The 22,399-nt window shown below is 51.2% G+C and overlaps 1 protein-coding gene across 1 annotated transcript; it reads right to left on the bottom strand.

The window, feature by feature from the left end:
• Positions 1–1,854: 1,854 nt before the first annotated feature.
• FMRFa (FMRFamide related propeptide) lies at positions 1,855–15,916 on the bottom strand. The gene is made up of 9 exons (XM_003741617.1): positions 15,885–15,916; positions 15,012–15,131; positions 14,256–14,385; positions 13,421–13,556; positions 13,016–13,166; positions 12,710–12,821; positions 11,999–12,139; positions 11,116–11,355; positions 1,855–1,978 (listed from the first exon to the last, which is right to left on the bottom strand). Exons 2-9 carry the CDS (start codon positions 15,124–15,126, stop codon positions 1,855–1,857), a joined length of 1,149 nt encoding a protein of 382 aa, XP_003741665.1. The 5' UTR covers positions 15,127–15,131; positions 15,885–15,916.
• Positions 15,917–22,399: the final 6,483 nt, after the last annotated feature.

A 22,399-nucleotide genomic window follows, 5' to 3' on the forward strand; every position in this document is an offset into this window, starting at 1 on the left:
TCGTCGCTGAAAAACGCGACACACGCGCATTTGCGACGAACATGTCTGGTTTGATTGAGTTGACACCGTTCCAAGTACGAGAGGGTCCGACTCGTCGCGGAGTGTCGGGTCAATCCTCCAGAGTGGAGTGCCTCGACGATTAGAGTCAGGCTCTAAGTGATCGATTGCGAGGGTCGACACGTTTGGATCTCTATTTAGTCAGCGTGTCGCTCCTGGATCATGGATGAATTCGATGCAAATCAGATGTGCGTGTCGTGTATCGCGTTCGGATCATGCGATCCCCTCGGGCGTCGGATCTAAAAGTCAGTGGATTCGTTCCTCCGAATCAACAATCTCTGGTCTAGGAGAGGGAGATTGTCGGGAGCGTGGTCAGCTGCCTCATGTCTGCATTCGAACGTTCGCGCAACTCGCAGGTGCTGTCAACTCTTGCAGTATAGCGTCCCCCAAACTCGTTGAGTAGTTCGAAAATCAGTCCGGATTCTGAAGAATCATGACTGAATGGTTTATGCACCAGAGACATGTATGGTTCATGTATTAGAAACTCGACAGCTCGCATCGGTCTCATGTAGAAAGGTACATGGGGTAACTCACCAGAAAGGTAATTACTGACAGTGCTAAATTCACTGACCACGCTGCGGACCTGAGAATTCGCTTTAAAATTGTGAGCGGTCCAAAATCGACAGATGATGTCTAAGATAAGGGAGATACAACGAAATGACTTCCTCCTCGAAGTAGGTACTTCATTAAACTTCTTATATACCCCTCGACCCTCGACACAGTTCTCCTTTGAATGAGTCACAAGCCTCGGCAACTCACAGCTTCTAGTCTTGGCGAAGACCTCTTCGACCCTACCATCTTCGGAATAGTTTCTTTTCAGTCCCGTCCTGTCTCGGCTTCGGCTCTCACCGCGTTCGGGTGTGTGCTCTCGAACAGGGAGTAGCGCCTCACGACATCGACACGGCATTATTGTCCCCGCCCCTGACCGCGTGAGTTGCCGATGGGAGCAAGCGGTGCATCAGTCTTAGCTCATCTGCGATGAGCACGTTCTCAGGCTAAAGACGCTCCAAGAAAATAAAGGGCCTCTCTCCCCAATCGGTCGTCACGGGTTCGGAGCATACGTTCGGAGCATTACTATGGAACTTCATCTCCGCTCTTCATCTGTCGCTCGCACAGAAGGTTTCCCTTCGCGTATAGGAAGTCCCTTGTACCATCTCAGCGGCGAAATCCTTGACTCTACCCCTCAATAACATTCGAGAAATACGGTCTCCTCTAGCACTGAAGCCTAGCCAACACTTCACGAGACGCTCCTCCAGATCATTATGGAAGTCAACTTTGATTGCTTTCTTACTGCTTGGCCTGCTATGAGCAAACGCCTCAAGCATCCTCATTGCTCTCCAGTCTCCAGGATGCCGAACGTGTTGCATCTGTTCTTCAGGACTAATTCCTTCATGAGTCCCTCGGGGGTGATTTTCCCTTCGATCACTCGTATGATCTTGCCTTCATCATTGAGAAAAATACTTTGACCAGTCGGGGCCACTTGAGACACCGCGTTCGGAACTGATGTAAATACGATCGTGATATCCCCCGCCGGGACGTATTGGGGGCTCGGATGCGCTCCTTCGTCATCCGACATGTTGCTACGAGGGTTCTGAAACCGTACTCTATGTTCACTCTTGCGAAAGCAATACGACTATAGACCGGGACATAATAAACGTGTTTACTAAATCGAGTTTTACCAAATCGAGAGCCTCCGACATTGTTCTCCCACAGAGGCTGGTCGTGGCCCGGAAGAAAGTTACCTGAATCGCGTTTCACCGAATCCAGCAAAGACTGTAGCCATCTACCTAAATATATCTACTTGGCGTCTACAGCGATGGGAAGACCGTCGCTACCGCTGTATTCGAGCTTGATGATCCCGGAGGTCCCCAGGTTTTCGGAGCCGTGCCGTGACTCGTAGAGCCGGCATCCAATATCAGTCCTGTGGAAGATGGCGACCGCTCCTCAATTGGGTGCTTCAGCATGAGCCGACGGCATCGCGATGAAGTCTCTCGAAGGGCTTCCATTGTAGAAGCTCCAACGGCTCGCGGTGCCCACCAATGCGTTACGGATACAGCGAGTTTTCGTATTCCCTCTCGCGGCTCCGGCGGGCGGGACTTAGCAGTCTGGAAACAATTAGAGAAAAAGACTCTGAGCTCTCAACATACCGGAGCCGCTGATTGAGAGCAATGATCTTTTGCATCGGGTTCTTCCCAGAATCGTGGACCCTCGGAAGCGATCGAGCACCCGAAAAGGAGCATCCCCCCACCGGAGAATGTGCTCCTGAATCCCAGTATCCGTCACTCCCAACTTGTCAGACCGGACGCCGCCTCTCTGGGACAGGAGATTCGACCCTGTCCCGGCCATAAAGATGTTGCTCGGATGCTCTCGTAACTTGATGAGTTTCGTTCGGAGTCAGGGCAGTGGGGCAGCACCGCAGATTTCTCCTCGTAACAATAACTCCGCGGCTTGCTTGAAGTATTCCAGCCTAGCTGTCAATCCAATGTTTACGCCGCTTCGCGCGATAACCACGATGCCTCCCGGAGACCGGGCCATTAATCGCAGAAAGGAATCATAGATCTGCCGGCTGCTCTACTAATGGATACGCACGGTGATATGCATTCTGCGTCCGTCGCTCGTAGACGGATACTCGCCGGGTGCGACTATGTTTCTGCGAACGAGGTGTTCAAGGACGCTCCTTCTCGGAGAGCATACTGGAAATCGCGGCGCGTCCCCTTGAGCGGCCTGCATTGAGAATTGAGTTTAGCGAGGGTATTGGGGGAAATTATGTCCAAAAAATCATCTATCGACGAGAGAAGGATTAGGCATTGAAACTCTAGCGATTGTACCTCGATACATATAGCTGCAAGCGGGACGCCCTTCGGTTGCAGCGTCGACGACTGGAAACTAAAGGGAACTCTGCCGCGACCGAGGACCGATCTGTCTACCAAGACCTCCGTCATATCAGCTCGTTCGGTAATTGCTTTTAGGTGTAGCTCAAGGCGGAAATGCGGCTGAACAGATCGGTCCGTCTCGTCGGAGAGGTCGTTCCGGCATACTTCATGGGCTCACGAGCCGGAATCAGATCGGCCTTATTTCCCCGCGACTCTCCGCTGCAACTCTCGAACGAATGCGTCGCTTGACTACACCTCGCACATTCGATTACACAACTTTCGCAACACGCTGGAAAAATCGATAACGGATTCGGTTCGGGTTGATGTACTAGGTGTGAGCTTGTCGCTCATTCCCCGGTGCGCCGTCTCGGTGTCATCCTCGATGGGGGCATGCGATGGCACTTACACCTCGGTCCCATCGCTGGGAGGTATCAGGCTGTCACAGCCTACCCGGCGCGTCTCCGGAAGACTTGCGTCAACACAATGTATTCCTCTGATTCAAGTGTATAGCGCGCTATTCAAACCGATGCTCAATTTTGGATTGACACTTCGGGAGAGCTCCAAGGGTGAGGTTCTTCGCAGCGCGCAGGTACTTCCAATTACGCCTTCGCTATCAGAGCGATCTCAAGTCAGCCACTTGACTCGTTCGGTCACGGTCGAGGCATGCTGCCGACCGCCCAAGATATAGGACTCGTCACCGAATCCTCTGAGAGAGGCACCCTGTGTTTCCAGTCCCATGGACGGCCTCACCGAACTCCTCTCCAGGTATCGTCTACTGAAGCTTTCGACGCGATAGTGCATGAACAATCTGCGTGTATTTAAATGATCCCCAATGACTTAATGTTCAGTAAATAATCAATGATAAATAATTAATGATCTCGAGACCGGTACCGAAATAAATGTACAGAATAAAAGGATTCTGTCGTCTGATTTGGAGAGAAAACAACGTGCAGGATGATGTCAAGCACTCGACCGCATCCTTATCGATACAGATGAATTTCTTCGACACGCAACTTCTCTCAATGGAAGACGGGTCACAGAAAAAAAAAGATCAGAACGCGGATGCTGTGTGTGACAGGAGAAGAATCCGATGCGATTGCGATGGCCCCAGCATGAGGATGGTCAGGATCGAAGTTTTCGATCTTTTTTCCGAACCCAAATGCCACCGCCTGCGGTGGGTATCACAAGTCGCTTCTCCCACGGAATGGGACAAGATGAGACTCAATGAAAACACCAAACGATTCACGTCGCTCACCATCGATAATAATTGGTGTCTATATCGAGATGGATCGTGCGGCACAGAATAGGTAGTGTCAATGACATTCCTCGAGAGGTCGAGGTTCGAGTGGATCTTCTCCATCTTGTACGGTCTCTCCACGTTCGACTCATGATGGAGGAGGGTGAGCTCTCAGTGGGGACGGTGTCCCGCTCGGACAACTCCATCTGTGATATTTTTCGCCCATCGACAGTCGAATGTCTGATTGATTTTCCTTGAAATGAAACGGCTCCAGACAGGGACAATTCAATTTGTGGTCCAATTTGCTCTCGAACGGGCAATCTCCGTGACATGATGGGAGAAAGACGAAACGCGTTAGAAGGTCCCTTACCACCGATTCAGATGCGCGGCATTTTGAAATCCGGCGTTTCTTGCTCTCCGATGCTTCCATATGCCACCAAGAACCCCGTGGCGTAACGTGGCGAATTGGCGCCCCAGGCGGACCTCGAGAATGGCGTCCGTGGCGGATTTCGAGAATGACGCCTATTCTCAAGAATTTCATTTCGCTCGCAACTGCCGAGAACGGCGCCCCCTTCTGAGAGTTTCATATTGAATCCCATTCAACATGTGGAATTTTCATGGGATTTTCCGTTTGGGTGGAAAACTTGCTCCGAGTGCATAGGGGCGGAGCTCTTGCTGCTCCCGCTTACGGAGTGCGACAATGCAGATTCTCGAGCTGGAGTCCGTTAGGGTCTCGTAAGTCGCAGGTTCGTAAGGCTCTTGCTCCTCGGTGAGTTCGATTCTCTCGTAATGCCCTAGCCCCCATGTGGTAACCATGTTGTTGAGGTGATTTGTTCCTTGGTGTTTCGGTCCTGTCTCCAATGCGTGGTCAGTCTTGGATATCGGTGTGATCGCTCCTGGGATTCCCTTTGCCGAGTTCAATCATCCTCACTCATCCACTGATCTCACCGCTAGGTCTATGCTAAGACTGTAGTCCGGCAGCTAAGCCCTGCGAATCTCCCCGGCTTCTCCGTGGAAGCTAGAAATTCCGATCAATTTGAGTTTTCTCAGCTCGGATGCGTCCCCTCCGAGTTTCAGCAGTTTGCAGCGTGGGCTCTGGTCTGAAACGATGGATCCGTCTCTCCTCCCCGTCCTGAGTCACGGAAACGAATTATCACCTCTCCGCCCTCTCCTCCGAGGTCTCGAAGCCTCAGGAACATAGTCTCTTGTACCTGTTGCAAGGAGAGTAAGACTCAGCGTGACGTCGATCGGAGCGGTAGGCCCATAGTGGATAGATTCCTGGACAACAGTCGTGCTTCTAGGCCTCTGACGAAACAGTACGGATTGCGTGCGGGTATCCACAAGACATTCTGTTCTAACTACTGTTCCGAGTTCTTGTGCAGAGCTCGTCTCTCGCTCTAATAACATCGTGAGTGGGTGAGCGAATAATGTGTGAGGTATCCTGCGGCTTATCGACAGCGACCGTGTCTGTGAACGTTGATCGCACAATATGTGCCTTGTCCAGTGCCCAGTCTGGAAGGATCTGGAGAGGCAGATCGCCAGAGACATTCGAAGAGCATCTTTTGATACATGGGACATGGGACCCACCTCTCCAGGCTGGGACTGAGGCGAAGGATTCGGAAATGAGCGATCCTAAGAGCACTGATCTACTCGTGTGATGATGATGAGCTTCCACGCCGTAAATATCGGCTCTCCAGAAAGAATCCCATAATTTTTCCTCTCTATGCTGGATCCACGACCGCACGCGTCCGGGGGCATCCGCACAGTCTGAGAGGTTCCCACAAGGAAGCATACTCAAGGGGGGAATCCTAGACCTCCGGCCGAGTAAATCTTCTCGGAAACCCACCCATCTCGACCTACCTCAAAGCGGATTCCACCATCACGATCAGAGCTTTCACTGAGTAGTAATCACTAATCACATGTAAGTGAATCAAAACATCTGAGCCGATCGTGTTCCTCAACGAAGGCAACGGATACTTGGGTCCTGGATGGAAACTTCCCTATCCTTGTTCGCTCATCCCCAGCATGCACTTCGGAGGCATCTGTTCCGGAGGAGCCGACTCGCATCGATGGGGAATTGTGGAAGGATCGCCGACGGATTTCAGATTCAAAAACAAAGATTCGGCTTCAGAGGGATTACTGTCAACGGGAGCCTTCGCGGGTTGATGAGAGCAGACATTGGTGGATCTGGGATGTCTCCGCAAAATCGCCGCAATCCACTGATAATCCGGTTCCTAGCGGTGGAGCTCGATCTCGAAAATATCCTCCGCTCAAAATCGAAGGTCCGACCTGGAGAAACCATGACTTGGATCGAGGCTGGACCTTGTGCCGCGGAACAGAGATTTCCCGCGCGAAGGGCTCGGTGTACCTTAATGGATACCTGACCACGATCCGATGTGCTAGCTTATGAGTCCCTCGGAACTCTGGATCTCTCATCATGCGAAAAACACAGAGATATCACTACGCAACATCGAGCAATGCTTTTATTTAATGTGCTTATGTACCTCGTTCTATATTCTTTCCAACAGGATGCGTTCCTTTCCTGTATCAGCACAAGTTTTAACGGTTCCGCTGCGCGGTAACGCAAACTTTTGCTTCTCGGGTCGGAGGCTGAACGTCTTGTTCCGCTCAACTACGTGGCCCGTAAGTCTGATTGTTCTGAATTATTGGCTCGTAGCTGCTGCTGCTGTTTTCATTGTTCTCGCCACCTTCCGTCATTCGTCGTCGAGCGGAAGCTGACCAACCCGAGTAAGGCTCGGACTTATATAGTCGTCAGAGGCTCTCGATTCTCATAGCAGAGGACTCGAGATAAGATGTGTATTCATTAATAATAATATTATTATTATTTGAATATCATTCGAAATCTCAACAGTTCTCGTTTCTCTTCATCAGCTTTCATATTGGCTCCAAGACAAGATCTCGAGCAGCAGTTGGTGACGATAACAGTCTCGCGAGGCTTTTCAGAGCTAAAGACTTTATCATGCTTCAAAGGGAGTTTATTGTTCTCACTCAAGTAGCGTAGTGATTTCTTGCTCTCTGATACAGATATGTCTCCTTTATTATCGGTTCGGAAAATTGTTGTCATCATGGTTTCAACTCGGTTTCAGCGAGGAAGCTGATCATTGAAGTCAGGCGTAGAGAGTGCATATTCGATGCAGCGAGTGCTTGCATTTCGACGAGGAACTAGAGGGAAGAGTCGCGAGGCGAAAATTTTCGGAATCGACGTATTCACCGAGTCGACTGAGAATGCAACCAAAATCGCTTAATTAAGCCCCGGTACTCACGGAACAGACGAGTGTCGACCACTCCCGTCGAACTCGTTGTGTTCCGTGAGCTCATATCGGGCTCGATATCGTGTCAGATGAGCGCGCAAGGGATTCGACAGCAGGCGAGAAGCAAGGAACCAAGGGGACGCGGTATCAAGTCAATGACTCGCGCAGTGTTATCGACTTTCGTCGCGGTCAGTCATAAGGAACATCACCATCGTAACGTGTGTGCTTCGAGCGGAGAACTAGGTGCCGACGGGACACGTTTTTTTGCAAATCTACAAGAATCAAAAGCGAGCATTCTATTTCTGCTAACAGCCACCCCTACTACTGAGGTTCCGTGTGGTCGCCAGCACACAGAGCGCGTCGAATAGTTCGTCATGGTTTTTTTAGCTTTAATAAATATTTCTCCTCTTGCCGACCATTGTTGAGACGGCGTCAGACTGTTTTTCCCTTTTTTCTGGCTTTTTCCCTTGCTCCTGATTTCCGGGGGGTCAGACCTGGACAAGGCATGAACTTTCAATGAACGCGTGCTTTGAGATCATCGCCATCTCGGTCGTTTACATTGTCACAGTACAGCTTATCTGTATGATGATCGTCATCAAATGACTTCTATAATCATTATTCGCATGAGTACAACCTCCTTGATTGATCACTACGGTTCGACTGACCATCTTTGACCCGGCACATTCTCGGCACCTCTCCGAAAACGCGTTGGGCTGATCGCTGACATCAAACCGTTCGCTCGATCTTCCGTTCAATGGACATGGATGAACAGCTTTGGAAAGCCCTTTATTTTTCGAACGATTCAAAAAAATACTCTGGCACCTCCCATGAAACTACGCTTCGAAATTTATGTGGAGACAGCTCGCTCCCTCCAAGTCGACTCATTTGGAGTCTGACCTGTTCGTTCGCAACTGAGAATTCGGAAAGAGAGACGGAGAAGGGGTCGAAGGAGTGAACAGCCTCGTGGGCTTGATAGGATATTCGCGGAAATCAGAATGCCATCGGAACCTACGTAGTGATGCTGCTTGAGGGTGGTGCTGGTGGTGGCGGCGGCGGCGTTGGTGGCGGTGCTCGTATCTAGCCGAAATGCAGAAAAACGTTGCGATCGGGACGAGTCCATCTGGACTGAGCTCGGAGCTGCGGCATCTGGAATGAGCGATTACCCGATTGTTCAAGGAGTGATTCAAATTATTTATCGCTTATCGAAAACAATGATAGCGGCGACAAGCGGAAACGCTTCATCGACGGAGTGACCAATATTGAGGTATCAGTCGCCTTCTGGAACCCTTTCTGGCACGAGACGCTAATGCGCTGCGAATCAGAGAATACGTTCCCAAGATCGGATTTCCAGACCCCGAGGCTGCCCGGACTGATTAAGGCAGTAGGGGACGAGACTGCCCATAAAAAAATCTTTCCACTAACCTGGATTGGATCTGAACGGCTGAAACGGTCCAGAAAGTCAGATCCTATGATCGCAGGTGACTGGCTGGGCTCTTCACCGGAGTAGGCGTCGGCTGACCGTATTGCAGGGCTCTTATCTAACATGTTCAACCGATGACGCAACAAAGCCTGAAGATATTGATAGATAGGAATTTCTAGTTTATTACGCTCGAATAATTGTTTAGTCGGCGCTGGATGCTTCGGTCAGTCTACGGAAGATCGACTCGATGGGAGTAGAAACTCAAGGAAACGAGCTACTGCGCAGCGGATTGTTGCTCCGATAACCTTCCGGTGAATCAGAATTAGGAACAAAATCAGGTTCCAGGCCGAAGCGATGGTTTAATTTGAGAGCGAATCCCGCAATAATTGATACCCAGGAGTCGTTCCCGCACGAGAGGTCGATCCTCCTCGTAAGTGAAACTCCCCACGGATGTTGATTGGAAATCGTCACGCACGCTCGATAGAAATGTGGGGGGTGATTCGGAGAATACATATATTGATGCCCCATGGGGCTAAAATGAAATTAATGATATTGCGAGTTTGGGACTTCCTCGTGACGGACACATGGTTGGCTTCACTATTTGCCGATCTTTGACAATTCTCACCTGTTGGAACGGGAGAGATGCGTAGGCGATCGAGAATCTTTTTTGCGAAGCAGGCCGCAGCTCACCAGAACTCTCGCTCTCCAGCGGCTGTGACAACGACCTGAAATAATAACGTTCTACCTCATCTAGAAAAGAGTTTCCCCAAATCGTCCGCCTGTCAATGTTTCATAATGCACACGAGCAAACAGACAAAACACAAAGGACCAACCACCCACGAGCAGTATCTGTCCGCATATCCGCCTGAATACTCGAGCAAGAAGAGAATGCGGAGCGCAAACCGTCACCTCTTTCATAACAAACCGACATTCGCGTATATTTTGGATACAATTAGTCTCGGATACAGGAACGTCCTGCGAAATCCGGCATCGGAGCTTTTTTCGCAATGACTTCCGACGGCGACGGGTACAAGCTCGAGCGCGGCTGCATCGACTCAGCCATCAAGCCCCCAGCTTTGCCACGAAGCTCACGAAGCCGAGCTAGGTGTCTCTGAGAATCTGCCTCCCTGAAGGTATCGAGCTCCGCATGATTTTGCTCCTCGTCCCCCGTTCCTCAGCTGAGAACGCATGGTCGAGATCGATAATACTCCCGCGTCAGGGAGTTCGTCGATGGCTCGACTCAGCGACATTCCCCCGAGTGGACTAGTGCCCGAGTCAACGACGATGTCATCCATCACATCCGGAGGAATCTTCGGCCGCAAAATCGATGCTCTTGATACAGGACTCGAGAACTGCGAGAACTGCTCAGAGACGACATTATGCCGGATGAAATAGCTCGACGGCGATTTTCCATATAAATTGTGATCTCGGTGGGTATCCGAACCGATCTCCCAACGTGTCCATCTGTACGTGGCAACGCCTTCCATATCTTGAGTCCTCCTCTCTGGACGTTCCGCTCAAAAGGAGTCGCACAGGAATCGTTCCAGCACGATCCCGCAAATCGGAATGTTCTCCCGATGCAGTTTGCCCCGCTCATGCTTCGAGAGCGGACGAGTAGCAAGATGTTTTTACACGATGCCTCCCGTCTAACGAGCGAGTTCATCCGCCCCCCCCCCCCCTCATCAGTTCTCAAGATCGTCCTAACGATTAGCTATAGCCCCTCGATCGCGGAATTCTTCCGAATCATCCATCGGGTGAAGCAGAGCCTTCCGGGGACTCGAGCTTCCGCGGTCCGCCGTCATTCTTTTGTTCCTTATCAACTGCGTCTTTGACATCGAGCAAGAGGACGGGGAGCTTCATTAAATTATATCAGTGGAATAGAATGGTTGACATTGAGCGGACATCATTAAAAACTCGATTCCCGTCGCAGCTCAGTCCCTGGGTCCCAGAATCTCCCTGCAGCCTTCTCGACGAGGAAGAGACTTCGGAATTCAGCGGGAAGGCAGCACTTGGAGCATTAGAGAGATCAAGCCGCGCCCCATCTGCCCACTCTCTCTAAGGACATACATATGTATGTAGTATTTGCTCGCTCAAAAGTCGATGGCGCAGGACCATCGGCCGGGTCATCGCTCTTCCATGGAACTTGATGGCTGCTTAGTTCCCTACCGATATCAAAATTCCCATCTGTGTCCTCGAACGCCCAGCTGAATCTGAGCGGCGCCGGCGTTAGAGAAATTATTTCGGCTAAAAACAAACCTCCGCTTGCGTTCCTTCAGGTCCGGATTTAGAGCTTCTTCGTTCGTGTTTTCATCGAAACTAGACGAATCCATCCCGCTTGAAGCTGCGAGAGCTCGTTTCCCGAAGTGCATGAACTTGCTCGTTGCTTTTTTGCCGAAATGCAGGTAACGATTCGGATTGGCGGGACTTCTCTTGAAAAGTTCGTCAACGAATCGATCGGAGTCCGTGACGTCATCGTGGTGCCACACGCGTGCGATGCTGCAAAGACGGATGTTTCCCTGAATTAACGAAAATTCATGCTCCGAGAGCGCACCGTAGTCCGTCAAACACGACATCAGATATACTAGCCGCGGGTCTCCGCATGGATTCGATCTTGGGATCGGTCGTTGACGTTTCTGACGGAAATTCCACCTCAAGCGTGCACGTTCAGATTCACATGAACTATGAAGCAACGTTCTGGGATTTGCGTAAAAGCTCTCGCACTCGGCGAAGGATCAAACATCGGCGCAGGGGATCAAAAGCCGTCAAAAATTCACTCCATCAAACTTGGCGATTACTTAGCTGCCACCCAACTTATTCGGCTACTAAGCCCGGCACTCTAAGACGAGCGAGTTCTGCTGCCAGGTATCAAGGTTTAAAAATGCGACTCTTCTGTCGACTTAGAGGGCAAAGACAGCGCGGGCTCGAAGAGGCGAGCTAAGAACGCAGATACAAAAGAATCTACGCGGGAGCCTGGTGAACGCGTCAAATCTATGCAAAATAGCGCGTTTGGCCTTGTTCCAAGTCGTACGGGGAGAAAGTGAGGAGCTTCCGACGTTCAAACAAACACTCACGAAGCCCTTTGTGGGCAAGTACTCGGCAGTCTTTCCGAACGACGCAACGGAATGCAATCTCCCCTCACCTTTCTGGTCCAGATCTTTTGCCGAAATGAATGAAACGGCTATTCGGTGGAGCTCTCTTGATGAGCTCGTCTTCGATATTCATGTCGTAGTTGACTATGGCGTCCGTTTCTTCGTCGTCTCGTTTGCCGAAATGCATGAATCTGTGAGAGCCCTCAGAGGTTATCTTCGCGTCCGAAAGACCCAATGATAATTTTATAATTTTTCGAAATAAATTCGGCAGCTCCAAGTTCGATAACAGACTAAGAAATCTCCCTCAAACGTCGCGGTTCCCTCCAGCAATCGCGAGAAATTCGGATCCACTGGGTCCGGGGCGACTGATACTCCGACGAAACTCGAGGAGGGGAAATCGCGAATTCGCGGAATTCCCACAGAAAACGTATTAATCGGGGAATCGGGGAGAAGCGAGCGTTGAAGGGCTTGACCCCAGGCCGGCCGCCGAAGCGACTCATGAGATCCATTTCTCTGACAGCCGGTCACGCCGCCAACAAGTCAGACCGTCTGCTTTCCTGCCTAAGTGCCCTTTACTTCGAGAGATGCACTCTGCATGAGTGAGTTACGCCGGAACGGAGGCAAGTTCTCAACTTGGATATTTCTGTCCAACCGGGACAGAGGAATATTCCCAACGAGTCCACAGATTCGATCGACGAACGCGTTGAATTCTCAACAAATACACGGGCCATTCGGTGGTAATGAAAATAATGAGTACGTACTTGCTGGATCTCTTCTCCGGTTCTGATGATTCGAAGTCTCGTTTCCCAAAGTGGAGGAAGCGGTTCGTCGCTCTTTTGCCGAAGTGTATGAAGCGGTTCGGAGTTCTCTTGCCTACACATACAATCTGTTTTGAATCCTGATTTTCTCTGATTGTGAGACACTGTCTCTGATACCTGTCCACCCTATGAGGATTAGCTATGTCCCGAGGGGAGGACTTGAATGAATATAACGAGTCGGTGACTGTAGTCTGATTCCGATGATCTAGTCTCTCTCATTCTACATACGAAGACTGGAACTTTATTTACCGAAGTGCAGTATACGATTCTGTCCAGATCGCTTGAACAGGTCGTTCAATTGGCGTAGCGTGGTCTGCTCTTCAGCATTAAGTGGAATGGTTCGTTTCCCAAAGTGTAAAACACGGCTCTGCCCGCTCTGGCGCTTGACGTCGTTGATACCCTGGAAGATCGCACTTTTCAACATTACCGATCGGAACGCCGCGCCAGACTCATTTCCCCACACTTCTTCCTCAAGCCTGTTCCGAATTCTTTGCGATGCGGCGTCTGGTCGATGTTTCCGCGGGCCATGATCATTCCGAGATAGCCCCGAATCTGCTCCGGATGGAGAAGTGGTTTCTCCCCGGAATGCATCCGATGCCGATCCCGTCCCCGCAAGGCTCGATTCAAGAAATCGCAAAGAATTATGATCCTCACCTTGACTTCGCGTCTTTTCCGTCCGAAGTGCAAGAATTTCTGCTTCTGCATGTCCCGCTTCGCGGTTCCGAAGATAACATTAGAGTCCAGCTCGTCGTTCGCTTCAGAATCCCCGAAGACAATGGAAGCACAGAGCCTGCAACATAATAAGCTTCACTCGATTATCAAGGTGGGAGCTGGAAACTGCCTTCGTCTACTATGTAGTTGACCTCACGGAAGCCAATTATAGAATGTTGAGGGTCGTCAAGAGTTTCTCCGCCGCCCTCGGTCTCGTCATGCATAGAGGTTTCTCCGTCATATGAGGGGCGAGAAAATTACGAAAGGGAACCAGCTATAGATTTTGTCCTGAATAAAATCCTTTCGAACGCGAGGCGAGCGACGCCGCCCATGAATAGCATCCACGAAAGGTCTGTTTTCTCGGACTCTCATAACTTCGAGTTTGACTGAGTCTCATGCATTCTTCCTCAATCTTAATCCACTCTTTGCGCCGATTTATGTGAAGTGCTAGTACGCTTGATTTCACAGGTGCGTGCTTCAGATGCGTTCGCACGACGATTAAATTTCACTCTGAGCAGCGCAGTGAAATAAGACGCGTTGCGTCGACCCCTGCGATTTTTCGAATGATTGACCAAGCCTGGCTGCAAGCCGTTCGCCATATTGAGTTTGGCAGAAAACTCAGAATTCGGAAATTTTTCCGACGTACGCGATGCGTGAACCGATTACCCTCGACAGCAGTCCTGTCGGCTGCACCGAGGATAAGGAAACTCCTCTCGGATTTTCGTGGTGAGCATTCCATTTCAGAGCGCCATTATCCTAAACCCAACAAGAAACTCACGTGACTACAGGCGATTCGATGCTGCTCAAGCTGGCTGGGTCTTGCGATAGGAAATCGAGTAGACTCAAACAATTCTGGAGTGTTTCGAGCTCTGATAGAGGGTTCTCAGGCCCGTCGACAGCGGATCCGGCTGGAAAAATGAAGAGATTCTTCAGTACGGGGACTTGACGAAAAATTTCGTCGCACGCTTCGTGAAAAACTTCCATAGATTTTCTCTCATTGTGTTTGGACGTTATAGGCATTCCTCGATCATGGCCAATATTTGCTCTTCCGACACTCGGGTCAATGCGGATACCGAACGTGAGTCTAAACCATAAAATGTATAGAGAGACTTCATCGTGACCGGTCCGTCCACCTGGATATGAGGGAACCTATGGGATACGGTCGAAATGTGGAGTTGATGAAGCCGCAATTCTTGGAACGTATCGCATCTCGCTGCTCTGAGGGGAGGGGGGGGGGTTGGTTCCGATACGGTCTCGCTGATTGCGTCTGTTCTGATTAAATGAGACATCTGAGAGTTTGAGTGTCAGCGCGCGACTCCAGCATGACTCTCATGGAAGGCATGGGGGAAAATCGAGTTCGCAAGTGTTATGCAAAGTATGTGTATGTCGTGATCACGAATTCATTGTGCTCCATTCGTAAAAATATCGATTCCCGCTTCATGGCGCGGGACACGGGACGTTTTTCTTGATCTGATACGGGCGTACGAAACGAAGTGGACGATATGAGGAGAATACCGCAGATATGAGAACTCACCTTTGAGCTCCGGCATCATATCTTGAGCCTTGGTGGCATGAGCGAGGGTGCCGCAAAGCACCGCGCAAGCCAAAAGGGCTATGGCGGGATGCGAAGGAAGACGATTCCTTTTCATTTACACTGGAAGAAAATTCACCATTAATTATTACAATCTGGAAAAGATCGCCATTTGAGCCTTCTCTCAGCGACGCGGCCGAGCTATAGGTACATATGCAGCATCAGATGAGCGTTCGGATATCACCCACGCACTGGGAAAAGCAGTGTTCCCAGCGCTTTTCCAATGGGAAATCCCTTGGCGCTAGTCCCGCGGCGTGAAGTATCGTGCCCAGTCGAATGAATCCCGAAAAACATGCGGGACTCGGGCCTACGCTCAGACGTCGAGCCGAAATCTTCGCACCGCTATCGTCGGAGAGGGTGAGAATCTGACGGGGGTACAGAGGTCCACTGAGACAACAACGTCACAGCACGTCGCAACCCGAAGACAAAACTTCTCCCTCCGCGGGGCAATTCATGCCAGGCATATATTAGAGGAGCCTCTCTGACTACACCGGGCACTTCTCAGCCCCAGCTGAGCAGGCCGTGTCGGCATCTGCCCGACTCAGTCAGAATTTGAAGTCACGGTCCCGAGCACCCCAGACGAGTAGCTCGGCTGGACAACGGAATCTAAATCGTTCAAAGGTATCCTTCGGGAATCGAGGCGCCGATCGTCACGTCGCGAATCGGGGCCGACCTTTCCCAGCCGGATTCGGGGAGCCGTTACGCAGAGATGGGGTCAGCGCAAAAGCGGAAATGAAGCATTGAGCCTTGCCGAAGCTTTCTTGTAGTCCGGGAGGATCCTCATCCTCAAGCTAGTCCTTAACCTCGAGTCGATACCTCTGTCACGACCTGCGGTGTGGCGTGACTGCGAGAGGGGCCAAGCGGTCTACTTCAATGCTCTCTTGGGCAACGCACAGGCAACGTCGCTCTTGTCGAATCCCTTTCAGCAATAGTTCTTCGCAAGACTGTTCTCGGAACAGGTGTGCGAACTCTTCCCGACAGATAGAGCTTTGTGTGACTTTTCGGGTGATCTCACAGAACGGGCTTTGACGTTCGTAGGCCAGATTGCGTCGATGAAGCTGTTGGAGGCCGGACTTCAGATAACGATAAGACTAGACCAACCATCGCAACGAAAGAAGACCCGCCCCATCGATACAGAGAGTAGAGGTTCATTTTGTTTACATGTTATGCGCGAGGATCTGAGTTCAAAGGTGTCTCCGGTCCAGGACAGTGGCCCCAGATGCGGTCCATAAACAGACAGAACTCCCGAGATGCGAACTCTGAACTTTTCTGATTCACGACGCGATTGCGCGCACTTAAATGATCGTGTCCGGTGCCGATCCAAAACCACCTAGACTGCGGCAAACTTCGAAGGAAACAGTCTGTTCCTCTGACGCAAGCCGCCGCCGCCGCCGCGCCGCCGTCACCGCGAAAGAGAGTTCCTTGAACCAGGCGGGCGAGCGGACGACCCACGGAACGACCGACCGAGATTTCCCAAAAGCTGTCAGCATCAGAAGCGCTCTCTGAAGTGGTTCATGGCACGGCCATTGTGAGGCCGTCGATCCCCGCACTATATGTCACTTTTCCATGGCGTTGAACGGCTTCGCTAATTAGATAGGCCAAACGTCATTCGTCCTCCTCCACCCGATAAGATAAAAGCAGTCCTTGCCGGCCGAGAGGACACATGTGGAGAAGCATGGAGTAGAACTTTTTCCACGAAAAAGATTTCTGCGAAATTCTCGCGGTCTGAGCCGCTCGGGAGCGAAATTCAAAGGACGATTCGAGCACCCCTACCCAATTGAACGAAATCGAGCCCAAACTGAACTCCGAGCGTCGACTGTTCGTTCTGATCATGTCGCGCCTTGAGGGGAATCGGCTCCGATGCGCGCCTATGTAGTCTCACAAAGATTCTCGAAAGCTACAGCGAACGTATTTTCCATCCACTCATACATTCGACGATCATCCTTTCTGAGGGAGGAAAACTCGATAGATACCTTCAGGAGCACCAAAACTATGAAGCATCTTCAAGTCCTTCAAGAGCTCTTGACTGAGGAGCGAGTTGAAGATTCGATCCCCGAGTTCTGACTTCGCGAGACTTTCGCATCGTTTCGGTCTTATCGGAGCCGACAAGGCATTGCAAGGCTAAGGTCACGCAATTGCCGTCCATTCGGGGCAAACCCACGGTCCCCGTATGAGTCCGCAGTCGAAGAATGGACCGTGGAATGTTTTCGACTCGGGATGCAATAGTATCCGTCTCGGAGTGGTCGATCCATCTTATGACTGTTGGCTTTTCTTCCCCGCTCCCTCGATACAAATATCGCACGCCGTCGTAATGACTGATGACGTTTATCGCGCTCCGAGTTCAGCGACAGGTAGCTCCCATTCAAGAATGCCGAGCTTTACGGAGCGGCGCCAAGGAAGCTCTAAACGGCGCCGTATCGGAGACTCACACTAGCCGGATCGTCGGCAAGGGTTACACAGAACAGACAAGAACAAAATTTGTGATTATTCGGGGTCGTCGGCGTTGCACCGGACTCTATCGTTGGAGATATCGGCGGTATATTTTCTCTATTCTTTTGCTCGTCGGAAATCTTCCATGCTTGCGGTCGGTTTCCAAGGAGCTGGAAGCAGTGTTTCTGAAAATTCGAATCGGGACCGGGCCGAGCTGCCGTTTGAAAAGAGGGCACATGCCGCTTGTCGCCGCTTAGTGCGCTTGGCGCGACTAAAAATAAACTGAACGCGTTTCGAATCGGATTTGAGTTTCCAGAGGTCGTTCCTACGGAATATCGACGGCCGGCATTGCGATACCACACGGATAGCCGTAAACCGGAACCGGTACGTAAGCAACTTGAAACGGCGCACGGTATTAGCGGGGCGGGGAACGTGCATCTTATGAAAGAGCAGAGTGCATCATCAGCATCATCGCTGCCCAACCTGGTCGGAGCACTCACGTGAGTGAGGTGGTATGCCCGCTTGTCGGCTAAGCCATCTACGAGTTCGTATATTGAAGCCACTCACTCAAGTCTCTGGGGGTTTTCCGTGTAACCAAACTCCGATTAATAGTTCCTGTTGCTTAATATCACGTCGAGTTTCTCATCAATGCACCACACCAAAAAGTCGCGCCGTGCTCGTTGGAGCATGTCGACCAAAATAAAAGAACGCAAGATAGTGCGCGAACTGTCTCGGCCACGGCACTCTCTCTCTCTCTCGTACGTTTCCACGTTACGGAAACCACAGCCTGAAATGAGGAGGCTCTTCATAGTTTTTTCCACCACCACCACCACCACCGCTCCAGCCGCCGCCGCCGCCGTCATCATCATCATCATCAAAGCCGTAGGAGCGCTTGGTTGGGCGCTTTGCTGGTCAGCGTCCCAAGGGCGGGACAAACAACACTCAACAGCTAATTGAGCCTTTCCGTGAAGACGTAGCATCACGTTGACTCAGCGTCGGGAGGTGTATCCAAGAGGAACATAAATGACGAGCATGCGGTCAGCTACATCCCAGTCGAAACCGAGAGTTTGGCCGATTTCTCTCAACAGCGGCAATACCGCCCTTCCGAAGATCGCTTGCCACCCTTTTTGACGCGCGTAGGGAGCCGGCACGCGCAGCAAGTCCCTGTTCCTCCACGAGCAGATAGCCGGGGCTTCCCAATGGGGAATAGAAGATAATTAATCGATTCTTCCTCCCATTAGAGAATTTCGGGGATATCAGAAGGAATCCTAGACCGAGCTTGAGCCTTGGAAGGATCCCGCGTAGCACGGCGAGAATCCTTACCCTCGTGCTATGGGCATTGGAAGCATCTTTCCCCGTTTTCGCACCACATTCGTCTCTCCCCATTCATCCTGCTGCCGTAAGCAAGCGGGGGAACAATGAGGATCCAGATCGCCGTCGATCCATCGATCAGTCTGAAATTTCAGGAGGGCAAGGCAAATTCATGAGCAGAGGCCGACGTCATTCGGACGACGCGGGAATATCCGGTGTTAAGCTCGCTCGTCGGATTCCCGGATCTCGGGACTTGATGGTTCCGAATGCGGAAGTTCCTGGAGGTCGCGAGCTTTCGTTCAAGGCAATCAACTTTCCAGAGACCGAAACGAGCCTCATTCGTCAACCTTGACAGTGGGTGGGTAGAGGGAAGATCACGAAGTGAATTAGAACTTTTCAAGCGACAGAGCAGATGTTCAAATCATTCGTTATTCATCGGGGTCTCCTGCAAGCGCGCCGTCTGGCCGCTCTAAGGAAGTTTGCAAGAGCTCGAGCCTCCGCGCGGGTAGAATCTCCAAGAATCTTCAAGAATAGAACGATTATCTTCCGAGATGAGCCATCGTTGGGAGTCGACCGAGGGATTGAGCAAAGTTTATCCGGGGCCACCTTATTTAGTCCACAAACTTTCTGAGAACCGCCAATGCTCCTTCCGGGTTCGCTCGGAACAACAGAAAAAAGGTGGCTTGATCCTCAAATCACGTTTTTCTGATTCAGAGAGATCCGAGGCTCCATCGGCCTCCTGGGACATAAATCAATCGGATTCTCAATCATCGATTCTGTCGACGAATTTGATAGCAAAACCTCGACCACGCATACATCGATATCAGAGAATGGCGTTCGGACATGCCCAAGACCCCTATCGCCGTCATTGTGCCCCTCTATGCGGATCGGAGTAACATGGAGCGCATGGAATTATTAGCGCGGGATACATCGAGGATCGAGACCCTCCTTAAGGCGACACTTATGAGACACAGGGAAGGGGGCGGGGCAGAACATCGTGGCGAGAAACTGTCTCCAGATGATTTGTGTGATCGTCGACGAGAGTAGGTCTTGATCGTGAATTCCCGGAGAAGGAGTTAAGCTCCAACAGGGAACTCACATGCATCTTCGTCACGACGAACCACGTAGTGGAGCTATTCGCCTGTAAACAATCAAGCAACTATCCTCCGGGAAAACGCCCCGCTCATCGAAAATCGCTTCGCGCGATGCTCCTGTGATGGGAACATTACGTTCAACTAGGGTGTCTTCAAGCGGTCCGGGAGACAACATCGAAATTCCCTTTTCGTCGAAGGCTTTGACAGATGCTCGCCGGTTCGAGTGCAATTACACGGTTCTTCGAAAGGAGCCGGAAAGTGTGAACGCGCAACCTCTCACTCATGCGCTGACCGGCTCCATTGTCGACTCGCTGTTCATGAGTCGGCAGGCTCAAAGCTCTCTTTCTTTCCGAGATAAAAAAAATCGCGCAGACTGCTTGGCAGCGAAGCTCGTCTCGCGTGAACTCGAGATGCGTGGAAAGGGACGGCTACCGATAGTCACCTGTGATGACGGAAATGAGACGGAATCGCGTCGATTTCGACATTTCAAGGAGCTCGCTCGGTTCGCCTGAGGCCATGTTCGGCCCGCTCGACCACCGGAGACACGGTCGGCATCGATGGCACGAGGTCGGAATCGATGCAGACACCGCGGAAAATCGTCTACAATGCGTGATTTGCCTCTAGAATCATTTGGTTCCTCATAGGTAATTGCGACGTCTCCCGACAACGCTTTCGAGACAAACGAAAAGCCAGCCCGTGGAGAAAGGCGTTGGTGCGCTACGTAGGACATTGGGAATTAGAGAGGGGGATCGCACAAAGAGACCGCGAGATAAGTTTCGAGAATAAGATGCTGAAACGACCTTGGCGAGACGTAATTTACGATGCGCACCAGTCGAGTGAGACTTTGCGATCGAGACTGAGGACAGTGGGTCGGGAAAGCCGCTGTTTTCGTTTCCAGATGCGCAGCTTCCAGGTCTGTGCCGGGAGCGATTCGGGCCGATTTCCTGCTCCGTGGAAATCGTTTTCTGCCAGAACACTCACAACGGATATCCAGGAATGCTTATGATATGCCAGTGAGTTTAGGCCATTCAATGGCATTTTGCGAAATTGCGTCCCAACGTGGGCGTCGCAATTCACGATTTTTGAGCCCTGGACCGAAGCTTCCAATAGTATTATTCCCTCCGATGCTACAGACTGGACGTGGTCTCCTTCCGGGACATCCTTCTTTTAGTTTGCTACCGAGAACATATTTGAGGGACTCGTGCTATAAGCTGTTCGTGGAGGCATTCCAGCCTTTGCTCTGCACCGAGAAAAACGCATTACCAAGCAACAATATCCATTGCGAGGGTATCGTTAGCACGCGTTAATTACAGCCGTACTGAGCTCACGGACTGTTGCAAGTTGAATCTGTGTTGATCGAAACCGTTCACAATCGACACGGTTCTACGAGTCGCGAGTCTCGAGGCGCGGATCCTGTCCAACCGACCTAGCCCACAATAGGCGAATCGGTCTCGGATCCCGGCACTTTGAGAGAGTTCAGACTCTGTCCTCTCGTCGCGCTCCGTCTCGAGCGATCGCAAGAGTCCAGCGCTGCTTTTAAGCCCCTTCATTGCCTCCTGATATCGGAGCCGGACTCCGTCATCCACTAAGCCAGTGACTCGACATGACGATGAGACATACGTGTAAGACCAGCGTCTGAACACCCATCTCTCCTTTCGAGAAATAAGATTTTTTCTTTGGATTTCCTGTAATCACGATTCCATTGATCAGTTTCGGCTCTCCGGGGTTACATGGATCTTTGATGTCTGCCTGAGTCCGCTTCGATGGACGCCATGGCGACCTTCAATGGGAAGGATAGCTGCGACCTGTAGACACCATATGGTACATTCTCTGCTTCGATTCCAAATGAGGTGGAGAGATTCCGCGGGACGCCCCAGTTGTGTTTTTGGACTCTTCTATGCCACGATTGATGTGTTCCCCGCAACCGAAGTTGAATCGAGAGAGAGTTCGTCTAGAGGCTTGCTCTCATGCGGCTCTGGAGAATCGGCGGGATTTCATCCTCTCGGCTCGATTCATTCAGGCAAAAACGCATTGGTTACTCGCTCTCGAGATCCCTTCCCGCGGAACCCACGTGGGAAAGTTCAATTAGAATCTTTATCGTCTCGCCAAATTGAAAACTTTCACGCTCAGAACTTGCGGTCTCCTCTGAGCTTAGGTCTTTTCTCTTGGCGCCGCTCTTTCCACCGCCACGCGCCGCCGTTGTGGGTCGCGAGGGAACGGCGGTTCGAATGCAAGGCTTGGGAGAGTGATATTGCTCCAGTCATTGGCATTCCTGTACGTGCATCGGACGAGGAGCGAGCGGGGGAAAAAGAGATAGGAATCAGCGGGAATCGAACATGTTTCTTGAGTTTCCTGAATTTATGCCGCGGCGGTGTGTATTTATCTGAATTGAAGCCCCGCTGATCTGTCAGTCAGGGTCTCGTCCGGTCCATGATTAGAGAGATTCAATCCGCAGAGTTTCGCGGATGTATTCGGGACAAACAAGACGCCATCGAA

This window comes from Galendromus occidentalis, unplaced genomic scaffold (assembly GCF_000255335.2).
Source record: "Galendromus occidentalis unplaced genomic scaffold, Mocc_1.1 scf7180000077189, whole genome shotgun sequence".
NCBI lineage: Eukaryota > Metazoa > Arthropoda > Arachnida > Mesostigmata > Phytoseiidae > Galendromus > Galendromus occidentalis.

Excerpts from the sequence above, each read along its gene's own strand:
- FMRFa (XM_003741617.1), bottom strand. The coding sequence starts at position 15,126 with ATGAAAAGGAATCGTCTTCCTTCGCATCCCGCCATAGCCCTTTTGGCT. Across the intron at positions 12,140-12,709 it reads CCGGAGAAGAGATCCAGCAA|ATTCATGCATTTCGGCAAAC; the intron begins GTACGTACTCAT and ends GGGCTCTCACAG. Across the intron at positions 1,979-11,115 it reads CTGAAGGAACGCAAGCGGAG|GACTGATATTGGATGCCGGC; the intron begins GTTTGTTTTTAG and ends CATCTTCCACAG.